This window comes from Hordeum vulgare, chromosome 6H (genome assembly GCF_904849725.1).
Source record: "Hordeum vulgare subsp. vulgare chromosome 6H, MorexV3_pseudomolecules_assembly, whole genome shotgun sequence".
Classification (NCBI taxonomy): domain Eukaryota; kingdom Viridiplantae; phylum Streptophyta; class Magnoliopsida; order Poales; family Poaceae; genus Hordeum; species Hordeum vulgare.
This window is the reverse complement of record NC_058523.1, coordinates 524,343,599-524,370,515: the sequence shown is the minus strand read 5'-3', so window position 1 is coordinate 524,370,515 and position 26,917 is coordinate 524,343,599. Positions and strand designations below refer to the sequence as shown.

The 26,917-nt window shown below is 48.3% G+C and overlaps 1 protein-coding gene across 1 annotated transcript; it reads left to right on the top strand.

The window, feature by feature from the left end:
* Positions 1-11,034: 11,034 nt before the first annotated feature.
* LOC123405966 (signal peptidase complex catalytic subunit SEC11A-like) lies at positions 11,035-12,334 on the top strand. Its single transcript, XM_045099474.1, has 6 exons — positions 11,035-11,138; positions 11,247-11,359; positions 11,462-11,572; positions 11,709-11,842; positions 11,985-12,036; positions 12,137-12,334. Exons 1-6 carry the CDS (start codon positions 11,096-11,098, stop codon positions 12,191-12,193), a joined length of 510 nt encoding a protein of 169 aa, XP_044955409.1. The 5' UTR covers positions 11,035-11,095; the 3' UTR covers positions 12,194-12,334.
* Positions 12,335-26,917: the final 14,583 nt, after the last annotated feature.

Below are 26,917 nucleotides of genomic sequence, written 5' to 3'. Positions count from 1 at the left end.
CCTTGTTGAGTACAGATTGCCCTTCGTCCAACGCCGGATTCTTCTCCTTACGTTTGCCCTTAGTTTCTTTAGGTAGCCTTTCCTTTGCCTCCATGACCTCCATTCTTTTCAGATCAACATTTACTTCTTCATAGACTAGAGGGAGATCGTTCTCCCCCACAGATTCCTCAGACGACATTTTGCTCTGAATCTGCGGCAGAAAACAGGCTCGAAACGAAAACATAGGAAATTTGCGTGATACGAGGGTCAGACCTTACGTGAGAATATATAATGATTTTTTTCCGACCAGAAGGAGTACTCCGCAAGAAAACGGAGTCCGGGAGGCACACGAGGTGGTCACAAGCCCCCCAGGCGCGGCCAGGGGGTGGCCCGCGCCTGGCAGGCTTGTCGCCTCCTCGTGCGCTTTCCGGACTGCGTTACATTTTTCTATTTTTCTAAAAATTCCAAAACGGAGAAAAAATCCTACTAGAAAAGTTTTGGAGTCGGTTTACTTACCGAATCACATACCTCTTCGTTTTCGGAGTCTGAAAGAGGCTGGTAAATATCCCTTATGTACTCCTCTGGAGTTATGGTATTGATAACATTGCTTTCAATATTTATGGGAGTACCTGAGATATAATGCTTGATTCTTTGCACGTTTACTACTCTCGGAAAATTACCTTCCGTGTTGTTGATCTTGATAGCACCGGAAGAATATACTTCCCCAACAATGTAAGGACCTTCCCATTTAGAGAGAAGCTTGCCTGCAAAAAATCTTAAATGAGAATTATATAGCAAGACATAATCACCTACATTAAACTCACATTTTTGTATCCTTTTATCATGCCACCTCTTAACCTTTTCTTTGAACAACTTGGCATTTTCATATGCCTGAGTTCTCCATTCATCAAGTGAGCTAATATCAAATAACCTCTTCTCACCAACAAGTTTGAAATCAAAGTTGAGCTCTTTGATTGCCCAATAAGCCTTATGCTCTAGCTCAAGAGGTAAATGACATGTTTTGCCGTAAACCATTTTGTACGGAGACATGCCCATGGGATTCTTATAGGCAGTTCTATAAGCCCACAGTGCATCATCGAGCTTCTTAGACCAATTCTTTCTAGACCTATTGACAGTCTTTTGCAGAATTAGTTTAATCTCTCTATTGCTTAGCTCTACTTGACCACTGAACTGAGGATGACAGGGAGATGCAATTCTATGGTTAACATCGTACTTAGCAAGCGTTTTACGGAAAGCACCATGAATGAAATGTGAACCACCATCAGTCATCAGATATCTAGGGACTCCAAATCTAGGGAAAATAACTTCTTTAAGCATCCTGATAGAGGTGTTGTGATCAGCACTACTAGTTGGGATAGCTTCTACCCACTTAGTAACGTAATCAACAGCAACTAGGATATGAGTATACCCGTTGGATTTTGGAAAAGGTCCCATATAATCAAAGCCCCAAATGTCAAATGGTTCAATGGCAAGTGAATAATTCATAGGCACTTCCTGACATTTACCGATATTACCTATTCTTTGACATTCGTCACAAGACAAGACAAACTTACGGGCATCCTTGAAGAGAGTGGGCCAATAGAAACCTGATTGCAATACCTTGTGTGCAGTTCTATCTCCCGCATGGTGTCCTCCGCAAGCCTCGGAGTGACACTTCTGTAGGATCTGTCCCTGTTCATGTTCAGGTACACAACGTCTAATAACACCATCTACTCCTTCCTTATAAAGGTGAGGATCATCCCAAAAGTAATGTCTCAAATCAAAGAAGAATTTCTTCTTTTGCTGGTATGTGAAACTAGGTGGTATATATTTGGCAACGATATAGTTTGCATAATCAGCATACCACGATGTACTACGTGAAGCATTGATGACATTCAATTGCTCATCAAGAAAGCTATCGTCAATAGGTTGTGGGTCATCAAGAACATTCTCCAACCTAGACAAGTTATCTGCTACTGGGTTATCAACACGCTTCCTGTCGACAACATGCAAATCAAATTCTTGTAGCAAGAGAACCCATCTAATAAGTCTAGGTTTAGCGTCTTTCTTTTCCATGAGGTACTTAATAGCAGCGTGATCAGTGTGAATAGTGACTTTGGAATCAACAATGTAAGACCTGAACTTTTCACATGCAAACACGACTCCTAAAAATTCCTTTTTAGTAGTAGCATAGTTTCTTTGGGCACTGTCTAGAGTTTTACTAGCATAGTGAATAACATTCAACTTCTTATCAACTCTTTGTCCTAGGACAGCACCAACAACATAATCACTAGCATCACGCATGATTTCAAAAGGTAAGTTCCAATCAGGTGGTTGAACAATAGGTGCAGTTATCAAAGCCTTCTTAAGTATTTCGAAGGCTTCCTCACAATCATCATCAAAAACAAAAGGAATATCCTTTTGCAAGATATTGTTAAGAGGCCTAGAAATCTTAGAGAAGTCTTTAATGAACCTTCTATAGAAACCAGCATGACTAAGGAAACTTCTTATACCTTTGATATCTATGGGGCATGGCATTTTCTCGATTGCATCAACCTTAGCCTTATCGACTTCAATACCTCTTTCAGAAATTTTATGTCCTAAGATGATGCCTTCATTAACCATAAAGTGGCACTTCTCCCAATTCAAGACAAGATTGGTATCTTTACATCTCTGCAAGACTCGATCAAGGTTGCTGAGGCAATCATCAAAAGAAGACCCGTAAATGGAGAAGTCATCCATGAAAACCTCAACAATCTTTTCACAAAAGTCAGAGAATATAGCCATCGTGCATCTTTGAAAGGTGGCAGGTGCATTACATAAGCCAAAAGGAATACGTCTTTAAGCAAAGGTACCAAAAGGGCAGGTGAAAGTGGTTTTCTCCTCATAAGATTGTGCAACAGGTATTTGGGAGAAACCAAAATAACCATCTAGAAAGCAGAAGTGTGTGTGTTTAGATAGTCTTTCTAGCATTTGGTCGATAAAAGGCAAAGGGTAATGATCTTTCCTAGTGGCTTTATTCAATTTCCTAAAATCGATCACCATCCTATAGCCAGTAATAATCCTCTGTGGGATCAATTCATACTTATCATTAGGGACAACGGTAATACCTCCCTTCTTAGGGACGCAATGCACCAGACTTACCCAATCACTATGAGCAACAAGATAAATAATACCTGCTTCCAGGAGCTTTAATATTTTTTTTCTTACTACCTCTTTCATCTTAGGATTTAATCTCCTTTGATGATCAGCAACTGGTTTGGAATCAGGATCAGTTTTAATCTTGTGCTGGCATAAAGTGGGACTAATGCCCTTAAGATCATCAAGAGTATATCCAATAGCAGCACGGTGCTTCCTCAGAGTTTTTAGTAACTTCTTTTCTTCATGCTCTTAGAGGCTAGCACTAATTATAACAGGATATATCTCTTTTTCATCAAGATAAGCATACTTAAGAGTATCAGGCAACTATTTAAGCTCGAACACGGGATCACCCTTTGGTGGAGTTGGATCTCCAAGCAGTTCAACATGCAAATTATTCTTAAGGATAGGATATTGTTCTAAGACAACTCTATCTATCTCATCCCTTTCATCCATATGCATATCGTTTTCATGCTCAAGCAAGTATTGCTCTGAAGGATGAGTAGGAGGCACGACAATAGAAGCTAGGGCAATAATTTCATCCTTACTAGGCAACTCTTTTTCCTGAGGTTGTCTCCCAAACTTTGAGAAATTGAACTCATGTGACACACCTTCAAAGCCAACAGTGACAATTTGCTTCTCACAGCCAATATGAGCATTGACGGTATTGAGGAAGGGTCTGCCAAATATGATGGGACAAAATCTATCTTGTGTGGTAGCAAGAACGAGGAAATCAGCAGGATACTTCGTTTTACCACACAAGACTTCAACATCTCTAACAATTCCCAGAGGGCAGATAGTATCTCTATTGGCAAGCTGAATAGTGACATCAATAGGTTCCATCTCAACAGGTGCAATCTCGTCTTTAATTTCATCATATAAGGATTGAGGTATTGCACTAACACTAGCACCCACATCACATAAACCATGATAACAATGATCTCCTATCTTAACAGAAACAACAGGCGTGCCAACAACAGGCCTATGTTTGTCTCTAGCATGTGGTTTAGCAATTCTAGCAACATCTTCACAGAAGTGAATATCATGGCCATCAACATTGTCGGACAGGAGATCTTTGATAATAGCAATGCTAGGTTCAACTCTAATTTGCTCAGGGGTGTAGGTGTTCTAATGTGGCCCCTATGTATCACAGTTGAAGCTTTAGAATGATCCTTTATCCTAACAGGGAAAGGTGGTTTCTCAATGTAAGCACTAGGAACAATAGGATCATTATAGGCAATGACTCTCTCTTCAACTGGATTGGGTTTAACTACATTGACTTCTAAGGGAGGATGATATTTAAACCACTTCTCTTTGGGGAGATCAATATGAGCAGCAAATGATTCACACTATGAAGCTACTATCTCAAAGCCAAGTCCATATTTAGTGCTAAAATCACAAAAAGTATTTGTTTCGACAAAGGATTTAACGCAATCAAACTTGAAATTCATACGTGACTCCTTACCTTCATCAAGCTCCCAATCTTTAGAGTTGCGTTTAATTCTTTCCAATAAATTCCATTTGAAGTCAATATCTCTCTTCATAAAAGAACCGGTACAAGAAGTGTCAAGCATGGTGCGATCATCATGAGAAAGCCGAGCATAGAAGTTCTGAATGATAATTTCTCTCGAGAGCTCATGGTTGGGGCATGAATATAACATTGATTTAAGCCTCCCCCAAGCTTGAGCGATGCTTTCTCTGTCACGAGGCCAAAAATTATAAATATAATTCCTATCACGATGTACTAGATGCATAGGATACAACTTTTGATGAAATTCCAATTTCAACCAGTTGTAGTTCCATGATCGAGTATCATCACATAGCCTATACCATGTCAACGCCTTATCCCTCAAAGATAAGGGAAAGACCTTCTTCTTGACCTCATCCTCGGGCAAACCTGCAAGCTTAAATAAACCACAAACTTCATCTACATAGATTAGATGCCAGTCGGGATGTGATGTTCCATCTCCTGTAAAAGGATTAGCTAGCAGTTTCTCAAGCATACCCGAAGGAAATTCATAGCAAATTTTTTCAGTAGGTGCACTGATACGTCTCCAACGTATCTATAATTTTTGATGGTTCCATGCTATTATCTTGTCAACTTTGGATGTTTTATATGCATGAATATGCTATTTTATATCTTTTTTGGGACTAACCTATTAACTCAGTGCCAAGTGCCAGTTTCTGTTTTTTCCGTGTTTTTGACCCTTTTTCAGATGGAGTCCAAATGGAATGAAACTCTGCGATGATTTTTTTGGACCGAAAGAGACCCCCGAAGGTTTGGAAGAAGGTCAGAAGAGCCAGGAGGGAGTCACAAGCCCGGGAGGCGCGACCACCCCCTAGGACGCACCTACGAGGCTTGTGACCTCCTCGTGGGCCCAACCGACGTAATTCCACTGCCATAAATTCCTATAAATACAGAAACCCCCAAAAGGAAACGCCTAGATCGGGAGTTCCGCCGCCACAAGCCTCTGTAGCCACCAAAAACCAATCTGGAGCCCGTTCCGGCACCCTGCCGGAGGTGGAATCCATCTCCGGTGGCCATCTTCATCATCACGGCGATCTCCATGACAAGGAGGGAGTAGTTCACCCTCGGGGCTGAGGGTATGTACCAGTAGCTATGTGTTTGATCTCTCTCTCGTGTTCTTGAGATGTCTTGATCTCGATGTACCGTGGGCTTTGCTACTATAGTTGGATCTTATGATGTTCTTCCCCCTCTCCCTTCTTGTAATGAATTGAGTTTCCCCTTTGAAGTTATCTTATCGGATTGAGTCTGTGAGAACACTTGATGTATGTCTTGCACGTGTCTATCTGCGGTGATCAACTTGCGGGTTTGTGACATTGGGAACCTATGCATATGGGTTGGCACACGTTTGATTCATGTGAGTACTCGAAGTATGTTTTGGTGATCAACTTGCGGGATCGTGACATTGGGAACCTATGCATAGAGGTTGGCACACGTTTTGACTCTCCGGTAGAAACTTTGGGGCACTCTTTGAAGTTCTTTGTGTTGGTTGAATAGATGACTCTGAGATTATGTGATGCATATCGTATAATCATGCCCACGGATACTTGAGGTGACAATGGAGTATCTAGGTGACATTAGGGTCTTGGTTGATATGTATCTTAAGGTGTTATTCTAGTATGAACTTTATGAAAGATTGAACGGAAAGAATAGCTTCGTGCTATTTTACTACGGACTCTTGAATAGATCGATCAGAAAGAATAACTTTGTGGTGGTTTCGTACCTGACAATAATCTCTTCGTTTGTTCTCCACTATTAGTGACTTTGGAGTGACTCTTTGTTGCATGTTGAGGGCTAGTTATATGATCCAATTATGTTATCTTTGTTGAGAGAACTTCACTAGTGAAAGTATGAACCCTAGGCCTTGTTTCCACGCATTGCAATACCGTTCGTGCTCACTTTTATTACTAGTTACCTTGCTGTTTTTGTAATTTCAGATTACAAAAACCTATATCTACCATCCATATTGCACTTGTTTCACCATCTCTTCGCCGAACTAGTGCACCTATACAACTTACCATTGTATTGGGTGTGTTGGGGACACAAGAGACTCTTTGTTATTTGGTTGCAGGGTTGCTTGAGAGAGACCATCTTCATCCTACGCCTCCCGTGGATTGATAAACCGTAGGTCACCCACTTGAGGGAAAATTGCTCCTCTCCTACAAACCTCTACACTTGGAGGCCCAACAACGTCTACAAGAAGAAGGTTGCGTAGTAGACATCATGCAGCAAGTTGAGGAGCAACTCCTTGTGCTTCCGTTCGAGGTGAAGATACCCCGAACAAGCTCCTTCAAGGATTAGTTTCCATAGTGACAAGTGACAATAAATTTCAGCACACTATATAAATGTTTCCTTACCAATTTCCACTTACCAAAGGCGCTTCACTCCCCGGCAACGGCGCTAGAAAATAGTCTTGATGACCCACAAATATAGAGGATCTATCGTAGTCCTTTCGATAAGTAAGAGTGTCGAACCCAACGAGGAGCAGAAGGATCTGACAAGTGGTTTTCAGCAAGGTAGTCTCTGCAAGCACTGAAATTATCGGTAACAAGTAGTTGTGTGACAAGATGATTCGTAGCAAGTAGCAAGAAACAAAAGTAACAAGGGTGCAGCAAGGTGGCCCAATCCCTTTTGTAGCAAGGGACAAGCCTGGACAAACCCTTATAGGAGGTAAAACGCTCCCGAGGACACACGGGAATTTCTGTCAAGCTACTTTTCATCATGTTCATATGATTCGCGTTCGCTACTTTGATAGTTTGATATGTGGGTGGACCGGCGCTTGGGTACTGTCCTTACTTGGACAAGCATCCCACTTATGATTAACCCCTCTCGTAAGCATCCGCAACTATGAAAGAAGAATTAAGACAAAGTCTAACCATAGCATTAAACTAGTGGATCCAAATCAGCCCCTTACGAAGCAACGCATAAACTAGGGTTTAAGCTTCTGTCACTCTAGCAACCCATCATCTACTTACTACTTTCCAATGCCTTCCTCTAGGCCCAAATAATGGTGAAGTGTTATGTAGTCGACGTTCACATAACACCACTAGAGGAAAAACAACATACACCACATCATAATATCGAACGAATACCAAATTCGCATGACTACTTATAGCATGACTTATCCCATGTCCTCAGGAACAAAAGTGACTACTCAAAAAGCATAATCATAATCATGACCAGATAGGTAATGAGTAGGATCAAAGATCTGAACATATAATCTTCCACCAAGTAATCCAACTAGCATCAACTACAAAGAGTAATTAACACTACTAGCAACCTTTCAAGTACCAATCGGAGTCGCGAGACGGAGATTGTTTACAAGAGATGAACTAGGGTTTGGAGATGAGATGGTGCTGATGAAGATGTTGGTGGTGACGAGTCCCCTCCGATGAGAGGAGTGTTGGTGATGACGATGGCAACGATTTCCCCCTCCGGGAGGGAAGTTTCCCTGGCAGGACGACCCTGCCGGAGCTCTAGATTTGTTCTGCACAAGTTCCGCCTCATGGCGGCGGCGATTCCTCCCGAAAGCCTCCCCTTGATTTTTTCGGAACGAAACCCTTCTTATATCAAAAGAGGGGGGCCAGAGGGCCACCAGGGTGCCCACAAGCCCCCTAGGCGCGGCCAGGGGGGCGCGCCTAACAGGCTTGTGGCCTCCTGCTGGCTCCCCTCTGGTACTTCTTCGGCCCAGTATTTTTCATAAATTCCAAAATAAATCCTCGTTGATTTTCACGGCTTTTGGAGTTGCGCAGAATAGCTATCTCAAACTTGTTCCTTTTTCAGGCCAGAATTCCAGCTGCCGGCATTCTCCCTCTTCATGTAAACCTTGCAAAATAAGACAGAAAAGGCATAAGTATTGTATCGTGAAGTGTAATAACAACCCATAAAGCGATAAATATCAACATGAAAGCATGATTCAAAAAGGACGTATCACGGGGCGCGGTGGTGGTGGAGAGGCGGAGAGGGAGGCCGACGGGGAGGGAGAGGAGCCTCGACGAGGAGGGAGATGGGCGCGGGGCGAGGAGCCCGGCTTGGCGCACAGAGGGCCGGCAGGGCGAGCGGCGACAGGCCGGGCGGGGGCGCGGGTGGGGGCGCATGCGAGCGGCGGAACCGGCGGGGACAAGCCGATCCGGCGGTGCGGAGGCGAGCGCTGAGCAGCGGCGACGTGAGGCGGTGGCGGGGCTGAGCGAGCGATGCGGGCGGGGGAGAGCGGCGACGGACCAAGCGAGAGGTGCGAGCGGGGGCGCGGGCGGGCAGGTGCGAGCGGTGGGAGCAACAACGGTTGCGCGAGACGGGGGCGGACCGAGCGGCCGACTTCGCGTGCGTGGGACGGTGGGAGTGGTTCTCGGCCGTGGAGAGTGGGGGTGACGTTAGCGAGGGGATTAGGGTGGGGTTTCATTAACGATTGTTAACGATGCTTTATGATCGTTGATAATGTAATTAGACGATTGAGATAGCGAGTTGGATCTGCCTCTTCGTTCTTTTATATCTAATAATCAATGAATCTGACAGCTTTTTTGTCAACATTCAAAAAAACCTGTAGCTGGGTGCAATTGTTAGAATTTGGGCCCATACATGGGGAGCCCAACTAGCAAATTTTGAAATCTCAGAGTGGCCCATGTGTACAAGCAAGTGGTGGAAGTGGGAAGTTTAGTCCCACATGAAAAGTTGGAGGAGATGTACACCACCTTATAAGGTGGAGTGTTGTAGCACTTGTAAGTGAGTGGGAAGAGGAGAGCCTCTCGCGCACTCCTCCTCCTTCGCCGCTTGCTCAACATGACACGACACATCGCGATCATCGTTTCGTGAATTCTAGCCGGGACAACATCTGTCTTTATTTTTACTATTTTGGAAAACTGAATTCGTAGTCGTGACGGACGCGTCACAGCTGGGTCGGTTCGGGTCGCTCCCGAATCGTGTGCTGCAACCGACTCGGATGTGCGGCGTGGGCCACGTCGCACCCGTTAGGGTTTTCTGAACCGCACTATAAAAGGAACGCGCCGTGGGCGCTGTACACATCGAAACCAATCTAGGTTTTGCTGCTCCTTGTTCCTTGCGCCGCCTCCGTAGTCTATTCCATCCCGAGCGCCGGCGTTCACCGGCGAATGGGAGAGCAGGTCTCCGGAACCAGTCGCCTTTGTGATCCTGTACGTGAAAGGGCAAATTAGGTTTTTGGAAAGCGCTTTGCGCGACTGCTCGTTGCTTCCACAACGGGTCGTCTACCTAGCAAGTCGGGGGCTGCTGCGTACCGCCGCCTCAAGCGTCGTCTACTTTGTTCCGTCATCGTAAACAACATAACTGCACCGAACACATCTTCTTCATCTGCAAACGTTCGGTACGTGCGTCGTGCTTCCGTTGGCCTAATGAACATGTTAGATGCGTACATGTTTTGCTATACTGTGTTGCTGCTATTCATGTTGTCTACTGCATCTAGTACGTTAGAATTTTACATGTTAGTAGCTAGTATCGTCATGCTTTATATTCTGAAATTAATCATGGAAATTCTGCCTATTTACTCAACAACAATTATCACGTGCACGTAATTAACTTTTAATAAACAGAACAGATAAATCAGGGCCAGTACTGGGCGTCGGCGCGCCGGCGTGAACGCTCGTGCCGGTCGCAGCGTGACTGTCAGATCTACGGGGCGCACCGTTAGATCTATCCATGCAGCAATTTTTTCTTGATGCAACAAATTCCGTCCACGATGCAGCAATTTTAGTCAACGGTTGCAACAAAAATATAGTTATAGAAAAAAAATGTGATCGTAGCAAAAAAACGAAGCAGATAATGCGTAGTAGCTAAATAAAATAAGGGTTGTAGCAAAATAATCCAGCGAACTCGGGTTGCAGCTCTGACGAACGCGTATGCAACTTTTTTAGTGAACGGTTACAGTAAAAAATGATGCCGGTTGTAGCAAAAATTAACACGGTTATAGCAAAAAAATTCAACGAACTCGAGTGGCAACAAAAAAACATGGATGTAGCCTTTTGAATGGACAGATTGTCGCAGAATAAAAAACGTTTGTATCAAATTTACACATAGTTGCAGCAAATCTGACAAAAAAATATTACATACCCCTGACCAGCGAGGCGCGCAGCCGCGTGCGACCGGCCGAACAATTCGAACGACGCGCCTGGAAGCGTTTCCCATAAATCAGTTGCAAACCGCACATACGGACAGACACCGTATATGATTCCATCGCACGATCGGAGTCGGACCCGGAAACCGAATCTTGTACGTGTGGTGATGAGGTGATCGATGGTGTCCGTCACCGATTCGTATCGAGCAATCTACCTACCTAGCTTCTATCCTCCTCAGCTTTGTCTATATATCCATAACCTACCTCCATGGCTGCAAAGCAAGACTAGACGTTGGCTGGAAACATATACTAGATATAATCGATCAGGAAACTAGTTTGTGTTTTCCCCATCGTCCGGTCAAGAGGAGACCATGAAGATCCGGCATGTGCTCACGCAATCCGTCACCTTCCTCGGTATATACATACATATATAGGCCTCTTTGTTCAATGTTCTTCAGCGTTGCTAATGCGCCTATATGTTCTTCTCCTTTTGGAGATTTTTTAACTAAACTTGGAATGCAGTTATGGTCGTCGCACTGTTGGTGCTGGTGCCCGAGGGACTGATGCTAGTGACGGGTGTCAAGGCACCGGCGATGGCGGTTTTGTCGGAAAGTATGGAGCCTGGAATTAAAAAGGTACACGGTTTCTCTAAGTGCACTTCAATCAATCTGCCGCCCCAGTTAATTTCGACCGACATGTTGATGGATGCATGCATGGAATATGTGCTTGTTTTGCAGGGCGATATGGTGTTTGTGCACAACAAGAGCAATCAACCTTTCCACGTAGGGGAGATCATTCTTTTCAAAGTTGATGGCTTCGAACTTCCGGTTGTCCATCGTGTGATCGAGGTAACGACAAACCTTCTAGCTAGTATCTGTCGCTACACACCGATCAAACATTTCCTCCCCTACTTGATTCGCTGTTTGTACGTCATTTTCTGTTTTGACTTGAATTTACCTGAATATTTTTCTTAAATTGCTATAGGTTCACAAGCACCCGGATACAGGAGAAATTCAAGTACTCACCAAAGGAGACAACAATTCAGTGGACGATCGATTTCTCTATCCGATTGGGCAGCAATGGCTTCAGCCGCACGACATTATTGGACGGGTTGCGGGGTATGTGATTTATTATCTCATCTGATGCATCTACTACTGAACTAGGAACAAGTTTAATTTGGCTTTATATGTACATCGGTCTATCGTTCCAATCAAGTAATGAATTTGCATTGCTAATTTGTGTTTTGTCCAATGCTAACAGACATCTCTCATATGTTGGATGGCCTAGTGTCTTCATCAGCGAAGCTTATATGGTACGCAACCATACATTATATTCTGGTTCATTTCTGTACATATTTTATTATATATTTAATTAAATACTAACGCAAGGTATTTTTTCTGTTCTTATAAAAGATGTTGCCGAATGGTCGAAGCACTACAACTCCAGAAATACACTTGGTCACAATGTAACCGTGGCAGATTTTTGTGGGTTGCCGTCAAAGTGTCCTGTTCGTAATCAAGGAATGCATCAAGCAATCGAGGAGTATGTAAAATACACATCATTACCATAGTTAATAGAGCTCTGTCACTTTTATTGAAGTCAATTCTGTACACGGTCGATGTGATTCTTACATCTTCTTTGAATGGTATATTTTGATGAAACATGTGTTACATGTATACTTGTTGACAATGGGCCGGCATGCAATTAAGTTATCCATTTTTAAATTAGAAAAAGAGACTTTCCCGACGGACCGAATGAATGGATGCAACGTAGTCCGCTACCTATGATGTGGTGCAAAGTATCAACGCATAATATTTTGTATAGTTTCACTACATTTTTGTAGTCACAAGATGATTCTTTGTTGACATATAATGTGTTGTCTAGTCTTTTTTATCAGACCGGTCTTTTGGTTGCACTGGTTAAAGCATGCACTTCTACATGGTATCAGAGTCAAGAGGTCTCGAGTTCAAGACCCGACTGGCGAAAAATAAATTATAGCCCACTTTCGGTCCATGTTTAGGCCTGATCTCTTCCATCCTACAACGCATTGTCCCAGGTCAGAATCAATGAACCATGACTTGGCATTCCCTGACCATCACTCTGCAACCATATATAGCTATCGAGGGCGTATGAATTCACACCTGGGCAATGTATAGAGGGGGCAAGTCTGTTTATGAGGGGGCAAAATTCATATGAAGTAAAAAAATCCATGTTTAGGCCTGATCTCTTCCATCCTACAACGCATTGTCCCAGGTCAGAATCAATGAACCATGACTTGGCATTCCCTGACCATCACTCTGCAACCATATATAGCTATCGAGGGCGTATGAATTCACACCTGGACAATGCATAGAGGGGGCAAGTCTGTTTATGAGGGGGCAAAATTCATATGAAGTAAAAAAATTGACTGCAACAATCATTATCATAGTAGAAAAATCAATTTGTTATGGAGGGTCTAGCCCCCCTGCACCTGGGCAAGGACTATTGCGAGTGTCGATGAAGCCTTGACCGTGATTGATTGAGCCACTCGCATCTCTTTGGCCACACTGGAAAAGTTTGCGCGTGAGACAAACAATGTGAACAAGTCATTCGGTGATAGATTAACATAGTCGGGTCTTTGTTGGATATCAAACACCATGTCCGAGTGAGTAGGCATGATGGCCCTTCAAATTTTCTCCTTGATGAAATCTTCCTGGGCCAAGGTGATCCCATGCTAGATTATTTAGTCTTGTGAAATATGTCAGTTGGTGTTTCACCATTCCTCATTTTAAGCAAATCCATCTTGCTCTTCAGGATGACGAGATTGGAGGTATTGAGACTTGAGGTGCCCTTGTGCAATCTCTCAAAAGCATCATACGCTCCCTTTTGTCGTGTCATGGGGTTGAATGCGGTTGAAGACAACAAGGTCAATACAATCTTGATAATCATAGCACCATCGATCTAGTCACATGTCTGCCCATCTGAGGGATGAGGGATCATTCATTGCGGCGAGGTAGCTGATCCTCGGATCCGAGGATGTGTTTGGTAGTATTCTCAACCTAGCATGGTTGTTTTTCTCTAATACATGTTTACTGTAGGCACGTTGAATACATATATTTGGTGTTGTTTGGTACTGATGTACTCCCTCCGTCCGAGTTTATTAGGCCCCCTGACCAAATCGCATGTACCAAGGCAAGATGATTAATCCTTGAAAGTATGCAGCCGTTTAATTTCATGACACTTCGGAAGCCAGCGCCAGCTCACGTGCACAGTGATGCTTCTACTTGGCCGCCTCGGATGACGCATGGTGCATGCAAGGCCAATCGAAAGAGGACTAAAAGTGCATGCATTGGTTGGCTAGCCATGACATTGTGCTAGGAGTAGTACTAGTCGTTCAATGTATATGAGCTCATGCATGAAAAATTACTATGTTCGTGAAGACAAACCGTACACCGATGAAGGGGCCTAATAGGAGCGGGCGCGCTCCCTCCACCCAGGGGCCCAATGATGGGGTCATAGTCCTAGGGTAGGGTCATAGGCCTGCCATACAGGTCCTACCCAATGACTACCCCACACAAAGGACAAGACCCTAAGTCTACCCCGACTGAATTAAGGAATCCCCATCACCCAGTCGGGGACAGGTCCTGTATCGTCCAGTCGGATACTAGCATTCGGAGAATACCGAGCTAACCGACTGGATACACTCGGTACATCGTAACCTCCCTGGAGGGAAACGGTCGTACGTTTCCAGGTGTATTCATTAGCATTTAGAGCATACGTTACCTGTAACGTATGCATTCAATCCCCACTACTCCGCCCTTATACCGGAACCGTTGTGGAGGGCAGCGCACTCTATATAAGCCGCCCTCCCCCACTGGTAGAGGGGTTAGAAAATCATTGTATTCCATATTGCACTCGGTAACAAGCTCCGAGAGCACTGAGACGTAGGGCTGTTACCTCCACCGTAGAGGGGCCTGAACTCATACAACCTCGCCGTAGCTAGGACTCTGCCCATCTCATTCGTACCCCACACATCTACTGTCAGGCTTATACCCACGACAGTTGGCGCCCACCGTGGGGCAGGCGTCTAAGCGATTTCCGGCGAGTTTGCGACTACTTCCTTTCGTCATGTCGTCCGGTGGAGTTTCGAGCATGGGTCCCCAGATCTTCTTCGGCGCTCTCTCCTTCACCGTCGGCGATTCGGTGTTGCTTCGGGAGGCACCTCTCGAAGTTGAGGCGCTTCCCCGTCGTGGGGCCACGCACTTCCGTGCCGGCGCCCGCGGCGTTCTTCTTCTCCAACAATCGGCTCCGTTGTTGGCCCGCACCTCCATCATACGCCGCAACAAGCGGTCCCGCCGTCCGCGTCTCCAACGTTGGGTGCAGCATGCCCGAGCGCATCAGATCGCGTCTTCTCAAGTGGCAGTTCTGGAGTCTGTTGTGGTTGCCCCGCGTTCCCAGCACTCGGGCTCAGTTCCGACTGAGTTTCCTTCCGAGTACGCGGGCCGCGGGCCTGCAGCAGAAGTTCACATGGCCAACACCCATGAAGATCCCCGTCAAGCTGGTCGAAGCGAGCGCGAGGTTGGCGAAGCATCCGGTGCGCGCCGTCCACCTCGCCGTTCTGCCAGTCGACACACTCGGCGGAGCAACGTAGAGTTGTTCCGCACGCCCCTCCTCAACTTGGCTGCTGCAGCCAAGATAGCCGATTCCCTCCAGCCGACTGATTTAGAGGCTGGTAGAGGGATCGAGCAGATCCGAGCCCTGTTGCACACGGCGCAGCAGCAGAATTCGGCAGTCTCCCAGTCGCACAACCGGATCTACAATAGTTCCGTCCACGCCAACACACATCGGTCGGTTCACAGCCCTGGATCCCATCAGCGCCACAGGGGAGGCAGTCGTTCCTTGATTCATGGAGATCGCCGCCGCTCACGCACCCCTCCGCGAGGTGGGTCCTATGGGTCCCGGCATCAGGATGATCGACGTTCAGTCGGCGACACTCACGACCCAAGACCCGACGCAAGAGGACGTATCGCCCAACGAAGAGTCGACAGGGGTCGAGCCCACCGTGATGGTTACGATATGGACCGTCCGAGTGGAAGCAGGGCCATCGTGTCCGGTCCCGAGTGTTTTAGTCGAGCCATCCGCTCGGCTAACATCCCGCCCAACTTCCGATTGGCAGCGGGAATCAGTAAGTTTACAGGAGAGTCCAATCCAGAAACATGGCTGGACGACTACCGAGTGGCAGTCCAGATCGGAGGCGGGGACGACCATGTCGCTATGAAGCACCTCCCTCTGATGCTCGACGGCTCGGCACGAGCGTGGCTAAACCAGTTGGCCCCCTCGAGCATTTACAGTTGGGCAGATCTGGCCCGAGTATTCGTCAGGACCTTCGAGGGGACGTGCAAACGCCCTGCAGGCCTTGTGGAGCTCCAGCACTGTGTCCAGAAGCCGAATGAGTCCCTGCGCGACTTCATCCAGCGTTGGACAACTCTCTACCACACGGTGGAGAACGTCACCGAGCATCAAACAGTCTGCGCCTTCAAGGCAGGCGTGCGGTACAGAGAATTGTACTTAAAGTTCGGTCGAACAGGCGACATCTCCATGAGCAAGATGATGGAGATAGCGGCGCGCTATGCAAATGGCGAAGAGGAGGACCGCATCCGGAGCGGCAAGCACAAGACAGTCGGCGATGCTGACGGAGGTAACACTCGGAAGCAGAAACAGAAAGCTCCGCCCACACCTCAAGCAGAGGCTGCAGCCGTGACCAATGCTAAGTTCAAGGGCAAAGGAAAGGCGCAGTTTACCCCCAAGAAGAAGCCGTTCAATAATCCCATCCTGGACCAGCCTTGTCCGGTGCACACGAAGATGGATGAAGAAGGCAACCCCATATATGCGAAGCATACCACTCAACAGTGTCGCCTCCTGATCCAGGGATTCAGCGAAGGGCAGCCGAGTGAGAAGGACCATGAACAGGATGAGGAGGATAAGGAAGATCCGTTCCCCCAGGTCCACGCCACCCTGATGATCTTTGCTGACGTCGAGAGCAAGAGCCGACTGAAGCTAGTGAACCGAGAGGTCAACATGGCCACCCCTTCCAACCCCAAGTTCCTCAAATGGTCCCAGACTGCGATCACCTTTGACCAGTCGGATCATCCGGCACGTGTACCCACCCCGGGAAGACAGGCCCTGGTCGTCGACCCGGTAGTAGAAGGAGTCCGACTGCGCAAAGTCCTCATGGATGGTGGCAGCGACTTGAACATCATGTACGCCGACACCCTTAAGGGGATGGGCATTCCGATGTCCAGACTCAGCGAAAGCAGCATGCAGTTCCACGGAGTCGTCCCTGGACGGAAGGCCAAATCACTCGGCCAGATCGCGTTGGACGTTGTTTTCGGCTCCGACAAGAACTTCCGCAAGGAAAGGCTAACGTTCGAAGTGGTTGACTTCCAGAGCGCTTATCACGCAATTCTGGGTCGCCCAGCGTATGCGCACTTCATGGCCCGTCCATGTTACGTGTACCTGAAGCTGAAGATGCCAGGCTCGAAAGGCGTGATCACCATCACAGGCAATCGGCAGCGAGCTGAAGAGTGTCTGCAGCAGGGATCAAGAATTGCCGACCAGCAGATGGCCGTCCTCGAGCTGGACGAGTACAAGAAAATAGTCGACCCCGCCGACCTGATGCGCTCGAAGAAGCCAGCTTCAGAGTCTGCATTTCAGTCGGCGGAAGAGACGAAGAAGGTTAGCATCCACCCGACGGACGCCACTGCTGCCCCGACGAACATCTCCACCACCCTCGATCCTAAATAGGAAGCCGAGCTCACCCAATTCCTCCGTGAGAACTGGGACATCTTCGCATGGAAACCCTCCGACATGCCAGGTGTACCCAGGGAGTTGGTTGAGCACCGACTGCACGTGGATTCCACGGCTCGGCCTGTCCGAGAACGTCTGCGCCGGTCCGCCGCGCACAAGAGGAAGGCAATCGGGGAAGAGGTGGCCAAGCTGCTGGCAGCCAACTTCATTCGCGAGGTTCACCACTCCGAGTGGCTCGCCAATGTCGTCATGGTGCCCAAGAAGGACAAGTCGCTCCGAATGTGCATCGACTTCAAGCATCTCAATAAGGTCTGCCCGAAAGACCATTTTCCGCTCCCCCGCATAGATCAAATTGTCGATTCGACTGCGGGTTGCGAGCGTCTGTCGTTTCTCGATGCCTACTCGGGTTATCATCAGATCCGTCTGTATGGTCCCGATGAGTTAAAGACAGCCTTCATCACCCCATTCGGGTGCTTCTGCTACATCACTATGCCTTTCGGTCTGAAGAATGCAGGAGCTACCTTTATGCGCATGATCCAAAAATGTCTCCTCGACCAGATCGGTCGCAATGTGGAGGCATATATGGATGATATCGTAGTCAAGTCACGCAAAGGTTCCGACCTGCTGACTGACTTGGCAGAAACATTCGCCAACCTTCGTAGGTACGATATCAAGCTCAACCCAGCCAAATGTTCATTCGGTGTTCCCAGCGGAAAGTTACTCGGTTTCTTCGTTTCCGAACGAGGGATCAACGTCAACCCCGAAAAGATCGGGACCATCATCCGAATGGAGAGGCCGGTCAGAATACACGATGTTCAACGGCTCACAGGTTGCCTAGCGGCTTTAAGAAGGTTCATCAGTCGACTCGGCGAAAAAGCACTTCCTCTGTACCGACTCATGAAGAAATCAGATACCTTCGAGTGGACAGACGAAGCCCAAGTCGCATTCGACGACCTCAAAGTCCTACTTTCCATCCAGCCGGTTCTTACTGCCCCGCTCAGTAAAGAGCCCCTTCTTCTATATATCGCGGCTACAAATCAAGTTGTCAGTACTGTTCTTACAATCGAGCGAGAAGAAGAAGGCAAAGCATACAAAGTTCAGCGGCCAGTGTACTACGTCTCCGAAGTCCTGACCCCTTCCAAGCAGAGGTATCCCCATTATCAAAAACTTATCTATGGGATCTATATGACTGCGAAGAAGGTGGCTCATTATTTCCAAGACCACTCGGTATCTGTCATTTCTAATGCTCCGTGTCAGAAATTCTCCACAATCGAGACGCATCAGGCCGAGTGGCGAAGTGGGCAATGGAGATGTTGTACTGTGACATCAAGTTCGAGGCCAAGAAAGCTATTAAGTCTCAAGCCCTGGCTGACTTTATAGCAGAATGGGTAGAACAACTGCAACCGACCCACATCTACTCGGCTCATTGGACAATGTTCTTCGATGGGTCTAAGATGTTGAATGGCTCCGGCGTTGGTGTTGTGATCGTATCACCAAAGGGCGACAAGCTCAAGTACGTGCTGCAGATACACTTTGATTCCTCCAACAACGAGGCAGAATATGAAGCTCTCCTCTATGGATTGCGCATGGCCATCTCACTCGGCGTCCGTCGCTTGATGGTCTACGGCGATTCGGATTTGGTGGTCAATCAAGTGATGAAAGAGTGGGACGTCAGGAACCCCACCATGACCACATACTGCAATGCAGTGAGGAAGCTGGAGAAGAAGTTTGAAGGTCTAGAGCTCCACCATGTTCCAAGACTGAAGAACCAAGCAGCTGACGAGTTAGCAAAACTCGGATCCACTCGGAGACCAGTCCCGAGTGACGTCTGCCTCGAGCACCTCCACCTCCCCTCAGTCAAAGAAGATCCTTTCACAGAGGAACCGGTACAACCCAAGAGCACAACAGATCCGACTGAAGTCGATGTACCTGCTGTGGTTGATCTGGTCATGGAGATTCTGGCTGTCATTCCCGATTGGACTGTGCCGATCATGGCATATATCTTGAGGCAAGAACTTCCAGAAGACGAAGTCCAAGCCAGGCAGATCGTCCGCAGATCGAAGTCATTCACTGTCATTGAAGGCCAATTGTACAAGGAGAGTATCTCAGGCATTCTTCAACGATGCATCTCCCCAGAGGAGGGGCAGCTGATTCTGGAGGATATTCACTCGGGGACCTGTGGTCATCACGCCTCTTTGAGAGCAATCGTAGCCAAGGCATTCAGGGCTGGCTTCTTTTGGCTGCAGGCTAACGAGATGGCTAAGGATATGGTTGATCGATGTGAGGGCTGCCAGTTCTACTCCAACAAGTCCCACAAGCCAACGTCCGCGTTGAAGACGATCCCTCTAGTGTGGCCGTTTGCAGTGTGAGGATTAGATACAGTCGGCCCGTTCAAGACAGGCCAAGGTGGATACACACATCTGTTGGTGGTAGTCGACAAGTTCACGAAGTGGATCGAAGCGAAGCCCATCAAGAAGCTCGACGCTTCGACAGCCGTCAAGTTTGTCAGGGACATCATCTTCAGATTCGGTGTACCTCACAGCATAATTACGGACAACGGGACAAACTTTGACTCGGACAGATTCAAAGGGTTCTGTACAAGCCAGGGCATCCGAGTGGATTTTGCTTCCGTAGCACATCCTCAGTCCAATGGACAAGCAGAGCGGGCAAACGGGCTTATTTTGCAAGGATTGAAGCCCCGACTCCTGCGAGAGATAGGACATGCCGCTGGCGCTTGGGTTACCGAGCTACCTTCAGTGCTTTGGGGACTTCGAACAACCCCGAAAAGATCTACAGGGCGATCGCCGTTCTTCCTCGTTTATGGAGCAGAAGCGGTCCTTCCGAGTGACTTGCTACACAATGCGCCACGAGTCGAACTCTTCTCCGAAGCCGAAGCAGAACAAGCAAGGCAAGACGGAGTGGATCTTCTGGAAGAGGAGCGCGAGATGGCGTTAACTCGCTCGACCATTTATCAACAAAATCTACGACGTTTTCATGCGCGCCACGTCAGAAGTCGGACATTCCAAGCAGGCGACCTGGTGCTCCGAGTGGATCAACAAAGACCCCACAAGTTGGCTCCGGCCTGGGAAGGACCCTTCATCATCTCCAAGGTGCTGAACAACGGAGCATACAGACTCTACAACATTCAGAGAGAGATAGACGAGCCGCGCGCATGGAACGGAGACCTCCTGAAGCGCTTCTACACGTGACCGTCGTGTGAAGCGATGTAAAGAACAAGTATTGGCGAAATAATATAAAGCAGATTGAGTTTTTTGCAGGTTCAAAGTTCTTCCGCGGTCGCAGACTCCGGTCTCAAAAAAAATATCTTAGCTGCGATCCAGAATCGCCTAAGTATTAACTTTCTCCGAGTGTGTACTTAACGTCACACTCGGGGGCTTAGCCACGATCCAGCATCGCCTAAGTATTAACTCTCTCCGAGTGTGTACTTACCGTCACACTCGGGGGCTTAGCCGCGATCCAGCATCGCCTAAGTATTAACTCTCTCCGAGTGTGTACTTACCGTCACACTCGGAGGCTTAGCTGCGATCCAGCATCGCCTAAGTATTAACTCTCTTCGAGTGTGCACTTAACGTCACACTCGGGGGCTTAGCTGCGATCCAGCATCGCCTAAGTATTAACTCTCTCCGAGTGTGCACTTAACGTCACACTCGGGGGCTTAGCTGCGATCCAGCATCGCCTAAGTGTTAACTCTCTCCGAGTGTGCACTTAACGTCACACTCGGGGGCTTAGCTGCGATCCAGCATCGCCTAAGTATTAACTCTCTCCGAGTGTGTACTTACCGTCACACTCGGGGGCTTAGCTGCGATCCAGCATCGCCTAAGTATTAACTCTCTCCGAGTGTGCACTTAACGTCACACTCGGGGGCTTAGCTGCGATCTAGCATCGCCTAAGTATTAACTCTCTCCGAGTGTGCACTTAACGTCACACTCGGGGGCTTAGCTACGATCCAGCATCGCCTAAGTATTAACTCTCTCCGAGTGTGGACTTACCGTCACACTCGGGGGCTTAGCTGCGATCCATCATCGCCTAAGTATTAACTCTCTCCGAGTGTGCACTTAACGTCACACTCGGGGGCTTAGCTGCGATCCAGCATTGCCTAAGTATTAACTCTCTTCGAGTGTGTACTTACCGTCACACTCGGGGGCTTAGGTGCGATCCAGCATCGCCTAAGTATTAACTCTCTCCGAGTGTGCACTGAACGTCACACTCGGGGGCTTAGCTGCGATCCAGCATCGCCTAAGTATTAACTCCCTCCGAGTGTGCACTTAACGTCACACTCGGGGGCTTAGCTGCGATCCAGCATCGCCTAAGTATTAACTCTCTCCGAGTGTACACTTAACGTCACACTCGGGGGCTTAGCTGCGATCCAGCATCGCCTAAGTATTAACTTTCTCCGAGGGTGCACTTAACGTCACACTCGGGAGCTTAGCTGCGATCCAGCATCGCCTAAGTAATAACCTTCTCCGAGCGTGCACTTCACGTCACACTCGGAGGGAGCTTAACAGCGATCCAGCATCGGCTGTTTGCCTTTGGCTTCACCAAGAAACGCCAACCAAAAACTCGAATCAACATTGCAACAGAAGAGCAAAAATTGGATTCCAAAATTCTCGCAAAGATAGCTAACTCGATGCGGATCAAGTTTACCCGCACCGATTTAAAAGTGTGACGGCCAACAGAAGTGGCCAGAGTACCTTACAGATAAACACTCGGCATACCGAGGATAAAGTTTCTTACGCGTCAGCTGGGCCGGCACCAGGACTGGTGGGCTCCACGAAAGTGTCCAAGTCGATTCCGTCGACGATGCGGGTAGCACTCTCAAGGAACGTCTCCATGAAGTCTTCGAATCGAAGCTTCTTCGTGTTGGCGACCTTCAGCGTCTTCAGTTTTTCCTCACGCACCTCCTTGCAATGGACTCGGACCAGGGACAGTGCAACATCTGCACCGCAACGAGCTGCAGATTTCTTCCACGACTGCACTCTATTGGGAATCTCCGCCAGTCGACTCATCAGGTTCTCCATCTCCTGCCGCGACTCATCTTCTGGCCAAAGCTCCTTGTCGATTCGGCCGACGACTTCTCTCAGTCGACCGATGAAAGGACCAACTTTGCCCACGCGGGTGTGCGCACGGAGCAGATCCCGATTGGCGTCGTCGCTGAGTGGAACGTTCTCAAGAATCGAACGCTCCACGTCAGCCGCTTCAGCTTCGGCGTCAAAGCAAAAATCTGCGACAATAGGACAAACAGACAATAAGCGCCGAGTGCTACGCGCATAGCACAACCACTCGGAAAAATACGGACTTACCAGCCAGACGCGCCATCATTTGCCGAGCCCAGTCGCTGACATATTTCTCTTGTGCTCTACATCGTTTGTTCAGCACATCCATCTGACTCACCAGCGCAGTCCTCTGCTTCCCCATCTTTTCCACTTCCTCAGTCAACACCTTGTTCACTTCACGCGCCTGCTCCAATGATTTCTCCCGTTCCGCCAGGGCATCCTTCATGCCAGCCATTGCAACCATAGCCGCATCAAGTTCGCCCGTGAACTGATTTCTCTCCGCCTTGAGATTCTCATAGGCTGATCCCATTGCACAAGTTTTCTGCAAACAACAAACAAGAGACAATCAGAAAGTTCAACAGTTAACAGTCTAAGTTCTTCAGACCCCTGCCGACGCAAGCAGTCGACAGCGGTCTCGGGGACTACACCCAATGGGTTCACTAAGCGTGACCCCACTGGCATGCACCTCAACCAGGCATGCCCTATTGAGATGCATGTTATCAACTATGCCTCCGAGGCCAATACTACCCGACCTGAGTACAACTTACTCTCGGGGACTCTTACCGTAAGTGCAATCCGACTACATCAACTACGCGCACTCGGTACTCCTATCTACAGACACGTATAAAGACAACTGTCGGTGCAAGCACTCGACAGAAGTCTCGGGGACTACACCCACTGGGTTCACTCAGAGTGAACCCATTGCAAATAACAGCTCCTATTCAAGAACACCCAGTGGGTTACAGAGGAAAAGTAAATACTTACTAGACCACTTACTCGAATATCATCGCACAGCTCCAAGCTCCGCTGGTACAAGGCCGCAATGGAGTCATAGGCCTTCTTGGCCTCTCCAGTCATCAGCTCCGCCTGCACCATAGCCCCCTTGGCCGCTCCCACCTGCTCCTCCGGAAGACGCTGGATGCTGAATTCAGCATGCGGCGAACCTGGAATCGTCGGAGGTTCCTGAGGCATCCCAAGGCCCGCCCCAGTCGGCTCCTCCTCCACCGGCACTGGTTCAGTCGGCGGCAGTGCCTCCGTCGGCAGCACGTCGGCGGCGAGAGCGGCAGCGGGAGGAGCAGCCTCAAGAACAGGCTCCACACCTGGGTCGACTCTCCCCCGGTCGCCCTCATCCAGGCAGATCGCCCCTGACAGGCCGAATGACACGAGGTCTCAGAAAAAGAAAGAAGCAATGGTATAAAACACTCGACGTTCCTACAACGCACCTGGCTGAGACGAGACAACGTTGTCCATGTCCATGGGGTCGTCTTCCTGACGCGCCGGGGAGGTGGCAGAAGTAGCGACCCTGTCGAGTGAGATCCAGTCAGCCAGTAAGCAGAAGTTCACTCGGATATCAGAAAGAGCCGAAAGCTAGATACACTTACGTGGAGGTGACAGGGATAGCAACCCTCATTCGCGGCAGAGCCTTCCGAGGCTTAGGCCCACTCGGCCTGGCTGCCTTCCTCCTCCTCCTCCTCCGGATTCCCATTCAAAACGGGGGAGAACCAGTTGGTCCACGCCTGCATGAAGTTCAGTCGGAAATAGTAGGCATCACACGGAGATATAAGCAAACGACTGGAATTAAGACAGTTCAGTGCACTCGACTAATGCCACTCACCTGATTCGGTGGGGGATGATCCGCGCTGTAAGGCTTCACTTGGCGAGCTCCTTTGGGATTCTCACAGGGACCCGTGATTTGGAGCACCCACGAGGTTACCCTCTCCTCGGTCACGCCCACCACGTTGGTCCGAGTGGAATCTTCGGGCCCCGTGTAATGCCACATAGCATGGTCGCGAGCTTGCAGAGGTTGGATTCGCCGACCAAGGAAGACTTCCAGCAGGTCTATACCGGTGACCCCCCTCCTGACGACATCCACAAGTGCCTCAACCAAAGGCTGGATGCCGTTCTTCTCGGCCTTCGAGAGCGCGAGCTGCTTAGGCGGGGCGGGCCGGTCTAGGCTAAAAGGAGGCAGCCCAGTCGGCGCATTCGGACACGCGATGTCCTGGCAGTAGAACCACGTCGACTGCCAGTTCCTAACTGACTCACTCAACTGGAGAGCAGGATAGCTACTCCGACTCTTCTTCTGGAATCCTAAACCTCCGCAGAGCTGGAGGAGGTGAGTCTTATCATCCGACTGGCTAAGTCGTTTGATAGTCTGGGATCGGGCGGAGAAGATGTGTTTAAACAAACCCCAATGGGGGGACAACCGATGAAACACTCGCACAAAACAATAAAGGCAGAAAGATGGGCGATGGCATTCGGAGGAAAGTGGTGGAGTTGAGCCCCGAAGTGATTCATGATGCCTTTAAAGAAGGGATGCAGGGGCAAAGAAAAACCTCTGTGAACATGGCTGAGGAGCAGGACGCGCTCCCCCTCCCGAGGCGCTGGCTCGACCTCGTCGTCCGTCGGCAGTCTCCAGGACTTATGCACGAGCATTCCGTGCTCCACCAGCTCCAGCAGATCTCCCTCCGTCACCGTAGAGGGAAGGAAGTCTCCTTGGATCCACCCCGCCGGCAGCGGCCGCTGCCGCCGCCTTGCCCTTCTTCTTCCTCGCCTCCATCTTGCTGGTCTGACCCTTGGTCATGGAGGCGACGACGAACTCTCGAGAGGAAGGGGAAGGAGGGAGTGTTGGAGCGCTGGAGGTGGCGAGGAAGACGGAGCAGGCGAGAGCGAAAGGTTCGGCGAGCGTAACGAAGAAGCCTCGCCGCCCAGATTTAAATAGGGTTCCGACTGGGTCACTTGCGGGTGGCCCCGAAACCTTATCCGCCCGACCGGCCGCGGCGATATCAGTGGAGGACTTGAAGGCGCGAGAATCGAGGCGTCAGGTGCTACTCGAGTGCGCTGACGTCGTCCCCGCTGAGCGCGCGGAACCCGAAATTTGAGATCCCGGAAAATCCGCCGCTGTCAGTTGACCGGTCGCGTCAAAAGATGCCGCGGAAACACTCGGCTCCCGACAGTCGGTTTCGCAAGCACTTCCACTCGGATCGTTGGTCAGAAAAGGTAAAATGGATAGGGGCAAGCAACGCCCAAGCCGAATCTAATCCAGTCGGATCCGAACTTCAAGCACTGCTTCGTCGTATCAACCCCAATCCATTCGGGGACTAATGATGGGGTCATAGTCCTAGGGTAGGGTCATAGGCCTGCCATACAGGTCCTACCCAAGGACTACCCCACACAAAGGACAAGACCCTAAGTCTACCCCGACTGAATTAAGGAATCCCCATCACCCAGTCGGGGACAGGTCCTGTATCATCCAGTCGGATACTAGCATTCGGAGAATACTGAGCTAACCGACTGGATACACTCGGTACATCGTAACCTCCCTGGAGGGAACCGGTCGTACGTTTCCAGGTGTATTCATTAGCATTTAGAGCATACGTTGCATTCAATCCCCACTACTCCGCCCTTATACCGGAACCGTTGTGGAGGGCAGCGCACTCTATATAAGCCGCCCTCCCCCACTGGTAGACGGGTTAGAAAATCATTGTATTCCATATTGCACTCGGTAACAATCTCCGAGAGCACTGAGACGTAGGGCTGTTACCTCCACCGTAGAGGGGTCTGAACTCATACAACCTCGCCATAGCTAGGACTCTGCCCATCTCATTCGTACCCCACACATCTACTGTCAGACTTATACCCACGACACCTAATAAATCCGAACGGAGGGAGTATGTGCTAAGACATGTTAAGCTAGGAATCTATTTGGTAGCTTGCATCTGTTTAGACATGCCGACCAATACTATAACAACCGGTATTTTTAAATAAGTCAACAAAACATTTCAAAAATGTAAACAATTTTTTGAAACATGGGAAAACTATTTTTTTATTGAAACATTTTGTAAATTCTGAAGTTTTTTCGAAATTTTGAAATCTGAATATTTTATGGGAAAACTAAATTTTAAAACATTTTTTGAATTTTTTTAAAAATGAAAGTTTGTACATTTTTTGTATATTTTAGAAAAAATGAACAATTTTTAAAAATCAGGACATTTTTTGCAAATTTGAACACATTTTGAAAATCTGGATAATTTTTGGTATTTTGGAAATTAAATTATTGTTTAGAAAATTTAAACATTTTTTGAAACACATTGTCGACCGCTTCGTTAATGCATG

Coding starts and splice junctions, on each gene's coding strand:
- LOC123405966 (XM_045099474.1), top strand. CDS start 11,096: ATGAAGATCCGGCATGTGCTCACGCAATCCGTCACCTTCCTCG. Junction 11,139..11,246: donor GCAATCCGTCACCTTCCTCG/GTATATACATAC, acceptor CTTGGAATGCAG/TTATGGTCGTCGCACTGTTG. Junction 11,843..11,984: donor ATTATTGGACGGGTTGCGGG/GTATGTGATTTA, acceptor CAATGCTAACAG/ACATCTCTCATATGTTGGAT.